Source organism: Lepidochelys kempii, chromosome 8 (assembly GCF_965140265.1).
Source record: "Lepidochelys kempii isolate rLepKem1 chromosome 8, rLepKem1.hap2, whole genome shotgun sequence".
NCBI lineage: Eukaryota > Metazoa > Chordata > Testudines > Cheloniidae > Lepidochelys > Lepidochelys kempii.
The window spans coordinates 18,102,802-18,116,402 of record NC_133263.1 but is presented as its reverse complement, the minus strand read 5'-3'; the positions used below and the strand labels follow the sequence as shown (position 1 = coordinate 18,116,402).

Below are 13,601 nucleotides of genomic sequence, written 5' to 3'. Positions count from 1 at the left end.
TGGGGGTTAGGCAAGCTTTAACAGGGAATAGCTTAAACAAAATCATGAGCACGAACTCCTGGCTGCCTTACATAGGCATTAAATCTGTTTGCACTTAATTCCTCCTGTGCCTGGTTTATCTCTGTCCTTCAAACTTGATTTGGTAGAATACTCTGTTTTCAGAGCGGTCAGCCAGCATTAAACTGTAGCTTTTTTTTTGCCCCTTCCCCCACTTTTTCTCCCTCCTCCAGCCTTAGTCCTGGTCTACACTTTGAAATTAGGGAAGTATAACTATGTTGCTTAAGGGTGTGAAAAATCCACACCCCTGAGCATGCAGTTAAACCAACCTAAGCCCTGGTGTAGACAGCGGTAGGTCTATGGGAGAATTCGCCCATTGACCTAGCTGCCACCTCTTGGAGAAACCCTCCTGTTGGCGTAGGTAGCATCTTTACTGAAGTGCTACAGTGGCACAGATGCAGTGTTTTAAGTGTAGACATACCCTTAGCAACTGTCTTCTCACATTGCTTTTGGTAAATTGTTGAGAGATTTCTTCAAACACTGTGAAATAATATATCATTAGTTGTATACTATAACAGTAGTAGTAGTAGTGGGAAAGGCTGTGGGAAAGGTGGTATACTACTGGATCTGATATTTATACCATTATACTCTTCTTAGCTGGAGCTATAGGCCCACTCGCCATTGAATCACATCTGTGGCAAAAACATACATGGGCACTGATTAGCAGTTCTTAATCAAGGGGGTCTGGATTATTTTCCATCACTTTAAACTTCAGGTCTGTATCTCCAGTCATTCATCATTTTAAAGGACTCTCCCATCCACAACAGACATGCTTTAGACTAAAAGACTAAAGTTTAGAGGCAGAAGGGCTATCTTCAAATTTCACGTAAAGACGTGTGTGTGTGTGTAAGTGTAATTTCTGGGGGAGGAGGCGGTTTCACTTTCTAATCTGGGGGTTGTTTCAGCTGTTGGGACCCCATTGTGACCTCAGGCCTGAGCATGCAATGATGTCATCAGCATTCAGCTGTGAACAACCTTGAGGCACTTCTGAATTCAACAGAGAAGGAGAATTTTTCTCTCTCCTTCCCCTCAACCCCAAATGAACTGCTTGGGAAGTCGCTGCTTCAGTGTGACTGAGGCGGCCCCACTGCCCGAGATCCAAGCGCCGCTTCTCCTCTCCCTAATAACACCTGAAGATGGGACCTTTTTTCTTTCTGCTGTACGGTAAGAAATAAAATAAGGTGCCTGCCTTTCACGTCGCAGTTGGCATTATAAATAAACTGTGTGTAAAAAGAAAAATATATTTTACAGGTGATGAGAAATGTGCTTGCTGCTGTATAGTGCTCTGCACAGGATTCAGTCTGGCACAAGTCTTAGAGAGGTTTCCTTGTTATTCAGTCCCATGTGGCTTTCAGCTGAGAAGCTGATTGGTCCTTTTAGGCCTCCACGGCCAATGAAGAGAGAACCATTGGCTGCATGGGGCACCAAAAAAGCACCCAGAATCCAAATTTTGATTAAACCACTCCTGGATATATTTCAGTAGTGTCTTATTGGGTTAGCAAGATCGTTTGACCTTTGCTGGATTTATTCTCCACTGAGATTAGGAACAAGCTGAAATCATCAACTAAATGTTAATGAGACACACAAATCAGCTGCTGAGTAGGAAAAGAATCCCCTTTAGGAAACCGCCATGAGTGAGCACACTTGCAAATACTCATTTTTAATTTTTATGTAGTGCTTTGCACTTTCACATGGCTCTGCGTTAATACTGACCAACTCTCAAATTGCCTGTGTGGGATAGATAAGCATTATCCCCATTTTATAGCATAGGAAATGATGGCATGATACACTGCGGTTGAGTCTTGCCTGAGAAGCATCAGTGCAAAACTGGGATTACAGCTCAGGGCCTGGACTGGCCTTCCTTGGCCCACATGGAGACGATCTACCCCCTTGTATGCATGTGTGTGTTAATTGTCTCTACAGCGCCTTCCTCATGCTTCCATGGGGCTGGGAATGAGGCTGAGAGAGCCCTACAACCCGCAGGCCTCGCTCCAGCAACTCTGCAGAGAATTCACGACTCAAGCACTGATCTAGCCAACATCTATATTACTTCATGAACCAGAGCCCCTCTATACTGACCCAAGGTACAAGAGTACCTGGCAACATGGAAGGAGTGGATCCCAAATCCAGTGTGGAGGCACAGGGCCTCCATGCACCTGAATCTAATTCTCCAGCAGACCCCTGATTTCTACAGTGTTTGGCTTGCCACAGGATGCCTTCCTGTGGGACTTTCTGTGGAAGAGGGTGGCTGGGCCCCAGGAGTTCTTGGCTCTTAGGTCCATGTCAACGAGACCTTGCTGCCATTTCTAATTTAAGTGTGCGTTATCCCATATGGTCAAAATATTGACCAAATTATCAGCGGATTGTTGTGTGTTCTCACAAAGAATAACATTAAGAAATGCTGAGGATTGATACAGGCTCCCTCCTGAGTTATATAGTTTAATAGCAGAACCTATTAATATTGGCGTGAAGGACCGCTTCCCTGATTTAGCACAGCATAGAGACTGCTGTGTTCTTCCACTGCTGGAGAAAGGGGGTGGAAAAAATAATTCCCAGAGGATACTATAGTGGAGATTTAACTGTTGTGATTTATTGAGGTAGCATTGCCGCAAGAAGCATAAAAAAAAAGCCGTTCAGGAAAAAGCAGCGTTACCTCACCAGAAGTCCAGAGAAACTAGTCAACCTCTCAATCCCTTTCTATTAAGGTTCTTGCAGTTTCAATTTCAAAGCAAATGGAACAACATTATTGAACCTAGGGAAAATTAATTACTATGTGGAGCATTTTAATAAATAATTTAAAAAAATCCATGCAAGGGTGTTGCTGCCAACTTTTGGTTTTTAAATGGGGATTGAACCACTCTGGTCTGACACTCCATTTGTATGAAATAAACCTGGGAGCCAGATTCTGGTTCCCACTCTGGCCTCTGTTTTTGCTGCTACCATGCCATGTAGGCTGGGCTGTAAAGGTGCCACCTAAGCCCTGCAGCAAATTCCCCCAATGCTGGAGGTGCTTAATAATGCCAGTTTACATGGTCCTAGTTTCATTGATTTAATAGAGTTTAAGTCCAGAAGGGACCATTATAGATCATCTAGTCTGACCACCTGTTTAACACAGTCTATGAATTTTCACCCAGATACCCTTATATAAAGGCTAATATTCTGGGGAGTGTTTTTATGTAAGACATGGGAGGTAATTGTCCCACTCTACTGGGCACTGGTGAGGCCTCAGCTGGAGTCCTGTGTTCAATTCTGGGCACTACACTTTAGGAAAGAGGAGAGCAACAAAAATGATAAAAGGTTTAGAAAACCCCACCTATGAGGAAAGGTTAAAAAAACTGGGCCTGTTTAGTCTTGAGAAATGAAGACTGAGGCGAGACCAGCTAACAGTCTTCAGATATGTTAATGGCTGTTATAAGGAAGACAGTGGTCACTTCTCCAGGTCCACTGAAAATAAGAAGTAATGGGCATAATCTTTAGCAAGGGAGATTTAGGGTAGATATTAGGAAAAACATTCTAACTATAAGGGTAGCTAAACTCTGGACTAGGCTTCCAAGGGAGGCTGTGGAATCCCCATCATTGGAAGTTTTTCAGAACAGGTTGGATAAACACCTGTCAGGGGTGGTCTAGGTTTACTTGGCCCTGCCTCAGCACTGGAGCTGGGCTTTGATGACCTCTTCGGGTCCATTCTAGCCCTACATTTCTATGATTTGATGCATTGAGATTGAGCCTAGTGATTTTCATTAGACAAAAGCATTTCATTCCTCAGCAAACTAAACCATTGTGTGCCATAGGCAGAGAACATGAGAGACCGAGGTACCACTGCTTGAGGCCCTTGCAATGTCAGGAAATAGATTAGGTAAGACGTGCCCAGATGATCTACAACCCTTGCTGGAGAGAGAGACAAAACTTTCCCAAGGTCCCAGCCAGTCTGACATGGGGGGAAACTCCTTCCTGATTCCAAATCTGATGATCTGTATGACCCTGAGCATATCAGCAAGACACACTAGCCAGGCATCTAAAAAAGAGGATTCTCTGTGCCACCTGAGAGCACTGGTCCTCTCCGTTTGTCATCCTGGCTCCAGCTGCGGCCAGTCTCTGGTGCTTCAGAAGAAGGCAAAATAATAATAATAATAATATAATATTAATAATAAAAACATTCAACAACCCTAGAATACATCTGGCCAATTGTGTATCAGAGAAAAAATTCCTTCCTGACCCTGCAGGCAATTGGCTGAATCTCTGAAGCATGAGATCTGATTTCTCTCCCTGTAGTCCAACCTCCCTGATGTAAGAAGCAGGGCTGGGAACATGGCATGGGGGAGACCAGGGTGTTGGCAAAAGGAAGGGAAGTGGCTGTAGCACTGAGTACTTCTACCATTCTGAGCCGCAAAGATCCCTGCAGATAACTGTGAGGATGCTGTCATAACTTGGGGCTTGCATCACTGGCTGCAGGCACAGTCTGGGTGGTACAAAGGGGGATTAAAGGTACCTTGGCATCCCCTGCACCCCTTGGGGGCGTCTTCCAGGCTGCACCTCTTGGAAGATGCAGCATAGAATGCAGCCTTAGATGTTCCACCAGAAGAGTTGCTCACAATGCTACTTTGGAAAGAAGTTGGGTTTGGCTCAGAAGCCAAGTTTCATGCTACGTCCAAAAAGGAAAGAATGATACATTTCAGCACGCAAATGAAATCGTTCCACTCAGCAAAAAATCAGTACCAGTAGCTCAGCCCTTGAAAACCCCCTTTGGTGAAATGATGAATGCATTGATACATTCATCATAAGGATGAAAGGTCCGTGCTAGGAACAGATTTCAAGCGTTAACATTAAAGAGGTAAATCGCAGTGATTTGACTGGTGGATGCTGAAACCTGCATGGATATTGTGTATTTGCACTTGAAGTACTTGGTTTCTGATCATTTCTTTGTTTGCTAGAGACTGAAGGGCACTGGTGATCAGCTATATTTTCTGCCGCACTCTGAGTGGCTAGAGAGCAGCAGCAACAGAAGCAGAGAGAAACGAAACTGCAAAAGGGGATAGCCATAAAGCAAATTGGTAGCACTAAAATAATGAAATCCACTTTTTTTTCTGTCAAACTTAGGATAGCTTCATTTATGAGCAACCTTGGTGGTAAAAGCCCAGCCTCCCTTTTTTATTTTATTGCTTTTTTTTCAATCAGGAACAAAAAGACAACAGAGCCCGTGACAACTCAGCCGACTCATGGGGTTGGCACGTCCACCGTCACAACAGTCATACGGACCGGAGGAGACTGGACCACTGGTCTCTTTGGTATCTGCAGTGACAAGAGTGTTTGTAAGAGTTTGCAGTGTTTTATCATTGCTTTAATTCCTCCTTTGGGGGTGAATTCAAGTAATACGGGGAGGAAAACAAAAGACTTTTATAGAGCAGCTACCAGACACTGGAGATTGAAGATCAGACCATCCATCATGGCTGGTTTAGGGGTAATGAAATTAGTATAACTGAGAGTCCCAAGAAATCAATAGTCAAATCATAAAAACAAATAATGCTTGTGAGGGAAACCTCTTTCATGGATTCTAAAGGTTGGGTGTATTTTATTGTCCCATTTTGTCAGTGGAGAAACTGAGGCATTGCAAGATTAAATGTCTTACTGAAGCTAACGCAGTGAATCAGTGGTAAAGTCAGGAATAGACCAATTCTCCTGAGTCCAATTCAGGAGCTGAAAGCTACAGAAGGCCAGTCACAGAGGCCTTAGTTGTTCCATGTTTCTGTTTCTTTCTTGTGCTCCATGTAAATTAGTGGCTAACAGAACAAAGTATTAGCTCACATAATGCAGGAACTCATTAAGGATTTGTAAATAGTTACAAAGAATCTTTTGCACACACCCTCCCCTTTGGTTTATGTGGTGTATCCTGCAAGCTTCCTCTATACAGCCCTGCTAATGAACTCCATTGCTGACTTGCATTTGCGAGTTCTGTGCCTTTTTCTGAACAGGGAATACCCATCCTATCATATTGCATGGTGATTTATAGTGTGAGCAAATGATGGGATCAAAGTGAGATCTCTACGCTAATTGTACTTGTGACAGTGGTTACCACAACTACCCTGCATTTGGAATGGTCCCTAATTTGAATGGCTGCTGCTTCCTTTGCCAGAAAGAAGAGAGGGAGGGGTGTCCTGTAGCAGGTTTGAGCTAAATGGGCTCTGTCTATTTTCCTGCCCTGCGGGCTGAATTAAACCACATTAGTACTTGAGAGAACCAGGGAAGATGGTTCTGAAAGACTAGATATGTCCAGCCAAATCAGTTTGCTCTTGTGCATTAGTGAGTTGCTTATAGCCATATTGTTTGTGGAAGTAGTTTGTAGTTTCTGGTGCCAACACACTCAGTATCAAAAGACCCCCGAACAAGACACCCCCCCATCTACTTTTCTTCCATAGTTGCAAAATAGCTTTAAATATTTGATCAGTTCTTGAAGATAGTTTCTAGAATATTGAGAACAATCCTTGTCAAAGGAGAATTGATTCTGAAAGTTACCATTTTAAGAGCAGTTACTCTCACCAATAGGAAGGCATGCTATTCCATCTGATGACTAGAATGCCCCATTTTGTAAGATAGAGTATGTACTGTGAGAGATGCATGTTACTGGATTACCTGTGTGTTAAACACATTTTGAACAGAAGTTCAGAGAGGAAGGATGGTCTAGTGGTTAAGGCGCTAGCCAGAAACTTGAGTTCAAGTCCCAGCTTTCCCCCACTCCGTTCCTGTGTGATACTGAGCTAGTCAGTGTATGTCTGTGCTGCAAAAAAAACAAACAAACCCAGGGCACTGAATCTTGGAGCCTTGGGTCAATAGACTCTGGCTCAGGTTGTGGGGCTAAAAATAAAAGTGTAAATGTTTGAGCTGGAGCCAGGGCTCTGAGACCTTCCTCCCACACCAGGTTTTAGAGCCTAGGCTCCAGCCTGAGCCTGAACATCTACACCGCTATTTTGAGCACCTTAGCTTGAGTCCCATAAGCCTAAGTCAATTGTCCTGGGCTCTGAGACTTCGTGCTGTGGGTCGCAGTGTAGACATATCGTTAGCCTCCCTGGGTATGTCTGCACTGCAGCTGGGAGCAGCTCTCCCAGTTGCTGTGTAGACATACCTTTTGTGCCTCAGATCTCCATCTGTAAAATGGGGATAATAGCACTGCCATTCATTGGGAGGATAAATATGTTACAAAGTGTGAGGTGCCCAGATACTCCGGTGATCAGGGCCAGACAAGTACCTAAATTAGACAGAATTTGATTTAAAAAACCAAATGAATTGAAAAAGGGCTATTCTCCAGAGCTGAAAAGCTAGTGTAATTGTGTGAAGGAAGGAAGCAGGGACTGTTGAGTCGTTAAGGCGTAGCACTTGGGAATCATGAGTTCTTCTCCTGGCTCTTCCAAAGACATGGTGTATCATGATCGTAAACTCCAGCAAGTCGCTTACCTTCTCTGTCCCTCAGGTTCCCCATTTGCAAAGTGGGGATGATATCTTTGCCTCATGTTAGACTAAGTTCCTGTATGTCTATCAAGGGCTTTGATGTCTTCATTTAGGAGGATCAGAAGGTATTAATTTCTATTTGAAAACCAATCCTTAAACTTGCCCAAAATTAAACTAGCCTTAATTCTGCCAATTCTTTTCAATTAGAGAGAATAAATGTACTTACATGGTGGCATATCCACATATAGCACTTGGAGTTCCTGATGCCACCGAGGGGTTGAAATGATAAGCGCTAAAGCCAGAAATACAGCCCCTTTCCACCTCCTCCCTTATTTCAGTTTAATTAAATAACAGAAAAGTGAAAATTCATTATTTTCAACTTTCCATTTTCTTTGGACTTGAGTCCCCTTCCAACCAACCAGAAAATGGTAGGATAACCCAGAGTTGTAATGTGGGTGTGCCTATGGGTTTGCATGTAGTGGGTGGAAGACATTTAAGGAAATATACTCTCTTTACTCCCTTACTTAATTTGGTCATAAATTATGTTAAGCGAGGAATAGAACACATAAGCCCCTCTCTACTACTGCTATGTTAAATCTTGGCTGCCGAATGAACTCCTTTTGCTACAGCCGCTCATAATGTCAGTGTTATTAGCCGTCATACGGGAAAATTTAAATGTAGTTGGGCTAGATCCCTGAATAGTGTTCAGTACCATCATCATCCATGGAAGTCGGCTGGAGTCAGGGATGCTCAGCATCAAAAAGGATTTGGCCAACTAGTAGTTCTCCTGTCATCCTCCCCTCCTGTGTTACAGTGAGAGTTTGCATTATCTCCATGGCTTATAGCACTGTCATAAATATAAAGGAAGGGTAACAACCTCCCTGGATACAGTACTATAAAATCGCTCCTGGCCAGAGGCACAAAATCCTTTTACCTGTAAAGGGTTAAGAAGCTCAGGTAACCTGGCTGGCACCTGACCAAAAGGACCAATAAGGGGACAAGATATTTACAAATCTGGGGTGGGGCAGAAAAAGGTTTTGGTCTGTGTGTGTTCTGGGTGCTTGCCAGATACAGATCAAGCAATCCAACTCCATTAGAATTAGTAAGTACTAGCAAGGGAATGCGTTAGCTTATATTTGTTTTGGCTTGCATTTTTCTCTGTGCTGAGAGGAAGGTGTATTCCTGGTTTTCTTTTTGTAACTTTAAAGTTTGGGCCAGAGGGAAATCCTCTGTGTTTTTGAATCTGATTACCCTGTAAGATTATCTTCCATTCTAATTTTACAGAGGTCCTTCTTTTACCTTTTTCCTTTATAATAAAGTTCTGTTTCTTTTAGAATCTGGGTTTTTTTTAGTGTCCTAAAAATCCCAAGGTTGGTCTGTGCTCATCTTGTTTATTCTCAAGCCTCCCCAGGAAAGGGGGTGTGGGGGCTTGGGGGGATATTAGGGGGAAGTAGGAACTCCAAGTGGTCCTTTCCCTGAGTTTGTCTAAATCACTTGGTGGTGGCAGCGTTACCTAATCCCAGGTACAAAGGAGAATTTGTGCCTTGGGGAGTTTTTAACCTAAGCTGGTAGAAATAAGCTTAGGGGGTCTCTCATGAGGGTCCCCACGTCTGTACCCTAGAGTTCAGAGTGGGGAGGGAACCCTAACAAGCACTAACTAGGTGCCATTAATCAATGGCTTCCTGCCATCCCTGACTGAGAGAGCTAGTATATTTGTAAACATGGCTTTTTTAAAAAAAACAAACTCTTTTGTGTATAAGCAGTTGCTAAAAATTAAAAAAGGCAATGAACCTGCCTTCTGTGTCTTAGTCTGACACACCATGGAATCCTAAACATGCATCATTTTCCCTCTGATCTTTAAAAAGAAATTGTTTCTTTGCCTTAACTTAAAAAAAAAAAAAGAAAAGAAAAAAAATTGTTGCAGAAATTTCGAATCCTTTAAACAGAAGGTAAACAACTAATAGCAATGTTTTTCCTTTGTTTCTTTTGATGTTTTATTTCCTTAATAGCACTTCAGGTTTTCTTGTCTTTATTTTCTCTTGCTTACTATTTTCTTCTGTTTTCTTTTGTCCTTTTAGCTTTCTTTCATAATATGTCAACAGTAGCAAATCCTCGCTATTAATTTGCAGTAAGAATGCAATCTGGAGCAAAGCCAGATTCAAAGGCACAAGGTGCTTCATATTGCTCACTGTGAGCTAGTGCTCTGAATTTTATTCTGAACACAACTCTAAAGGCCAGGGCGGCTTATTTTATGGGAAAAGTATTTATAATGCCAGTTGATGGAACAAACAGGCATATGAATGTGTTTGCAATTGTTCAATAGATCAATGAACTTAAATTCACAGTGGAGCAGCTGGAACTATACTGCTGATATGCATGTTCTCAGAAACCTGCTGCTGCTTTGACTTATTTGTCTGAAGGTAGCTCAGCTGAGCTTTGGATGCAGGTATGAGGTCAAACTATGCCCTCATTTACACCTGTCAACTCTACTAAAATCAGTGGAGTTCTACACTGAGGGGGGCAGGGCTTTTTAATTCCAATTTCTGGGTGGGTTGCTTGGGCCTTAGAAATGGGTTGCAAGACTTGGTTGACATCACTACTCAGCTGAAGATAGAACTGGGGATTCATTTTTGGCTTTCAAGTTTTGCTCTCAGCCACTGGTGAAAATACCCTTCTGGAGGAAGAACTCTGTTTAGTTTCTCCTGCTGTGTCACCTGGGATCATTTACATTGATTTTGTTGTCTTAGCCAGTACCCTGCTCCCAGATGAGGTGAGTTGAGGGCTGTGGCTGGACTATTTATTTCTTTCAGTTTTTGTCATCTTCAGAGCATAATATTTAAAGTAATTACAGATTCAGGCTTCCACTGAGATTAATGTGAAGATTTCCTAAAAAGGGGGCCATCGACCACACTTAACAGAACAGGAACTAGTATATTTTATCGAAAAATACTGTATCTATAGTCACCAAAGAAATTAAATGAATGATTCCCTGTAGTGAGCACTTGTGCTATCGTTCTGCTATAGACAAACGCTATCCTAGGTGCTTTTACTCCTGATTTGAGAACAAAAGACATTTCAATGAATTGCATGAAACTGTGTGATAACAATGCTGTTGAATTTACTTTTTTCAAGAATTTTAAAAAGGAAAAACAAATGAAGCCAAATGGGCTGTCTGGAAAGATATTTTGAATACAATGCATTTTAAGCTTTGCTGTCAGTTCATCCCTCTTTTGGAGATTTAGGGCTCATTTGCACTACAGGGGAGCTGTATCTTCTGCTGTGGTTGGAACAGTAGTATAAAAAGGCCTTTAGTGTTAGAAAAGTGTTCTATAGACTGCTTTTATGGGGGTGGGTGATCCACTGTATACCTGCATTGATTATTTTAGCTCAAAGATTAAAACCCCTATCCATGCTGATCAGTAAAACCATAGCAGCATCTTGTTAGCAATGGTTGGCTGAAGATAGCATAGCTCATAGATCCATAGACATTCGAACCAAAAATGACCTGCTGGGCCAAGTAGTGTAGTGATTATCAAACTGTGACTTATTAAACTGTACCTGGTGTTCTGCAGAAAGCTACATGTTGAGAACTAAGCACGAGGGGATTGGGAAGAGAAGATGGGACACATGTGAGTTGCCCACAGAAAGAAGCCATTGGAAAGCCACCACCTCCCTTCTAGTGTAGGGTTCGCTAGAATTCTGTGAAGTCCCGTTTAAAACGCTCTTATCCCCAAGAGGACAAGGCTATTAGAATGAAATGAATGTTCCAGGTTATTTTCAAAGTGCCGTTTACCTCTTGTTAAGTGTGAACCTACAGCACTCCTGTGATTGTGGTTACTGGCAGGTGTCTGTGGTGCCTTGTGTAGTCCATGTCTAGAATGCAACCTTGCAAGGCACTATGAGGAGTGCCTGTGTTTCCCATTGCTGCCAGGTTCCACCTTAGCGTTGAGAGTCGGCGCCAGAGAGAAATACAAGATACGAGTAAGTCTTTGTGTGTGTGTTGGGGAAGGGGGGGAAGGCTGTTTTGTGCAGCTTACATAATGCTAAGAGGCATGTTCCTCCTGTTCCCAAAAGAGAGACTGCAGAACAAGTTTAATATCTGTAGACGTGGTCAAATGGGATTAGTGTGCTGGAGTGTGCCACTGAATATTGATGATGTAGAAATTCTGCAAATGTAAAAAATTCACTTGGGGCCTGATCCTGAGAACAAGGAGCTCAGCACCTCACTAGCCTTCCTCCTCCCTTATTTTCAGCTAGGGTTTGAACGGGGTCCTCTAGCCAAACTCTTTTGTGATCTGAAAATCTGTTGTTCAGATGCATTTTGCATTTTTAAAGCAGAACTAATACATTAAACCTCAAGAATGCCCTTTCTCTTTGCAGGGAAGCAAAGGCAGCATTTGATTTATGATAGAATGCCCATTCCAAGCAACTACTCACGTTTTTTAAAGTACTTTGGAAGAACAGAACTGTGGGGGTAGGTGGGTGGGGATTGTTGTTTTTGTTGCTGTAAATTTACATAGCCCAGAGCTGATGCTGTAAAATATTCATTGCTATGTAATCAGGATAGGCAGGGAACAAAAAACATTGTTCAAACCATGTGGAGAGGCACTTTAAGGGCTTATGAGGTACTGAGTGTCCTCAAATCTCATTGGCATTAATGGGAGTCATGGGCACTCAGCACCGTGCAAGGTCAGAGCCTAAGGTTATGTCTGCATTTGCAATGCAGGGGGTGTAACTGCAGCTCATGTAGACGGAGCCAGGTTAGCTTCAATCTAGCTTGCTTGCGTACTGGCAGCAGCGAAGCTGCAGCAGCATGGGCTTCAATACGGGCTGTACAAGCCCGCCCAGGACCCTCAGCAATTATCCGGGCAGCTAGCCTTTGAAGTCTATGTTGCTGTGGCTTCACTGCTATCCAGTACCTGAGCTAGCTAGATTAAAATGGTACACTGCTTGCAGTGTAGACAGATCCTAAATCTTCTGTAGGCCAACAGATTAGAAAAGATCCTGTTAGACACTGGGCCCAAATCAGATCTCATTTACCCCAGCATACATCCAGAGTAACTTGTTGATTTAGGTCCGGATCAGGCCCAGCAACTCATTCTTACTATAGGGTGATTAGAATAGGAAACACATAGCGAGGCAGAAAAGCTGCTTCACGATCATTCCATTTGTGTGAAATGATCTTCCTGCTTTCCCTAGGGAACCCTGTGTGAAGACTGGATGGCAGTTCATTGCTGCTGGCCTTTTGCTGTTTGCCAAGTGGCCCGAGAGCTGAAGAGGAGAGCTACGACCCAGATCTATGAAATAAACACTGCTCCTACAGCTAAAGATACCCTAGTTTAAAAATTCCCAGCCAGAAAGCTTGACTCATGATACTTCCCCCTCCTGCCAATGTAAAATACTTTATTTTTAGAAATAAAATGCATTTGTGTCTTACAGCAAAGGCTCTCTAATAATCCTGCAAGGCTGTGTATGTTAAACCGTGATATAACACCTAACCGCCTCAGCTGCAAATTTCCTAGGGCCTGCTCTGAAGTATGGCGCAGTTGATGACCTCCCTCTCTGGGCACAGAGATCTGGAATCCTAATGCAAAGCATTTTGCATGCAATTCCTTAGCAAAGCAGCAGTGGCAAAATCACTGCAACTGAAAAGGCTATAGAGGAATAGGAACACATTTAAGGGAGGAAGCACAGTGCCGTGAATAGGGCATGAAACTGGAAGTGGAAGGAAATGGATTCTTTCTCCAACAACTCACAGTGTGACCTAAGCGGCTCACTTAGTCTCTCTGTGATTCTATTTCCCCATCTCCTAAACATGAGACTAATGATACTCACCCTCCTTTTGAAAAGCACTTTGAGATCCTTGGAGGAAAACTCTCTTAGTACTAAAAGTATTATTAATACAGTCCTTTGTAGGTTACTGCAGTTTTGCTGGAGGCAAAGAAGGGAGATATAGATCTCCCTTTAATCGGGTGTCAAAATGGTGATGGGTACAGGGAGACAGCCATGGTAGTCCTAGCTAGAGTCCCAAACTCAAACCACATTCCCAGAGTAGCTGGGAAAGGAATGGCTGAATTCAGAGTAGAACTGCTAAGTCCCCTGAA

General features: G+C 42.9%; 2 protein-coding genes across 3 annotated transcripts in view; both read left to right on the top strand.

Annotated features, from left to right (window-relative positions):
• The window catches only part of LARS1 (leucyl-tRNA synthetase 1), a 117,610-nt gene that overhangs the window by 56,799 nt on the left and 47,210 nt on the right, over positions 1–13,601 (top strand). The window lies entirely within an intron of this gene.
• PLAC8L1 (PLAC8 like 1) lies at positions 429–12,933 on the top strand. Its single transcript, XM_073355729.1, has 4 exons — positions 429–1,221; positions 5,233–5,366; positions 11,342–11,478; positions 12,697–12,933. The coding sequence occupies exons 1-4, from the start codon at positions 1,097–1,099 to the stop codon at positions 12,838–12,840; spliced, it is 540 nt and encodes a 179-aa protein (XP_073211830.1). The 5' UTR covers positions 429–1,096; the 3' UTR covers positions 12,841–12,933.

Bases quoted from the DNA above. Each gene is read 5' to 3' on its own strand.
- PLAC8L1 (XM_073355729.1), top strand. From the start codon at position 1,097: ATGAACTGCTTGGGAAGTCGCTGCTTCAGTGTGACTGAGGCGGCCCCA. The intron at 1,222-5,232 runs GTAAGAAATAAA...TTTTTCAATCAG, and splicing joins TTTTTTCTTTCTGCTGTACG to GAACAAAAAGACAACAGAGC. The intron at 5,367-11,341 runs GTAAGAGTTTGC...GGTTACTGGCAG, and splicing joins CTGCAGTGACAAGAGTGTTT to GTGTCTGTGGTGCCTTGTGT.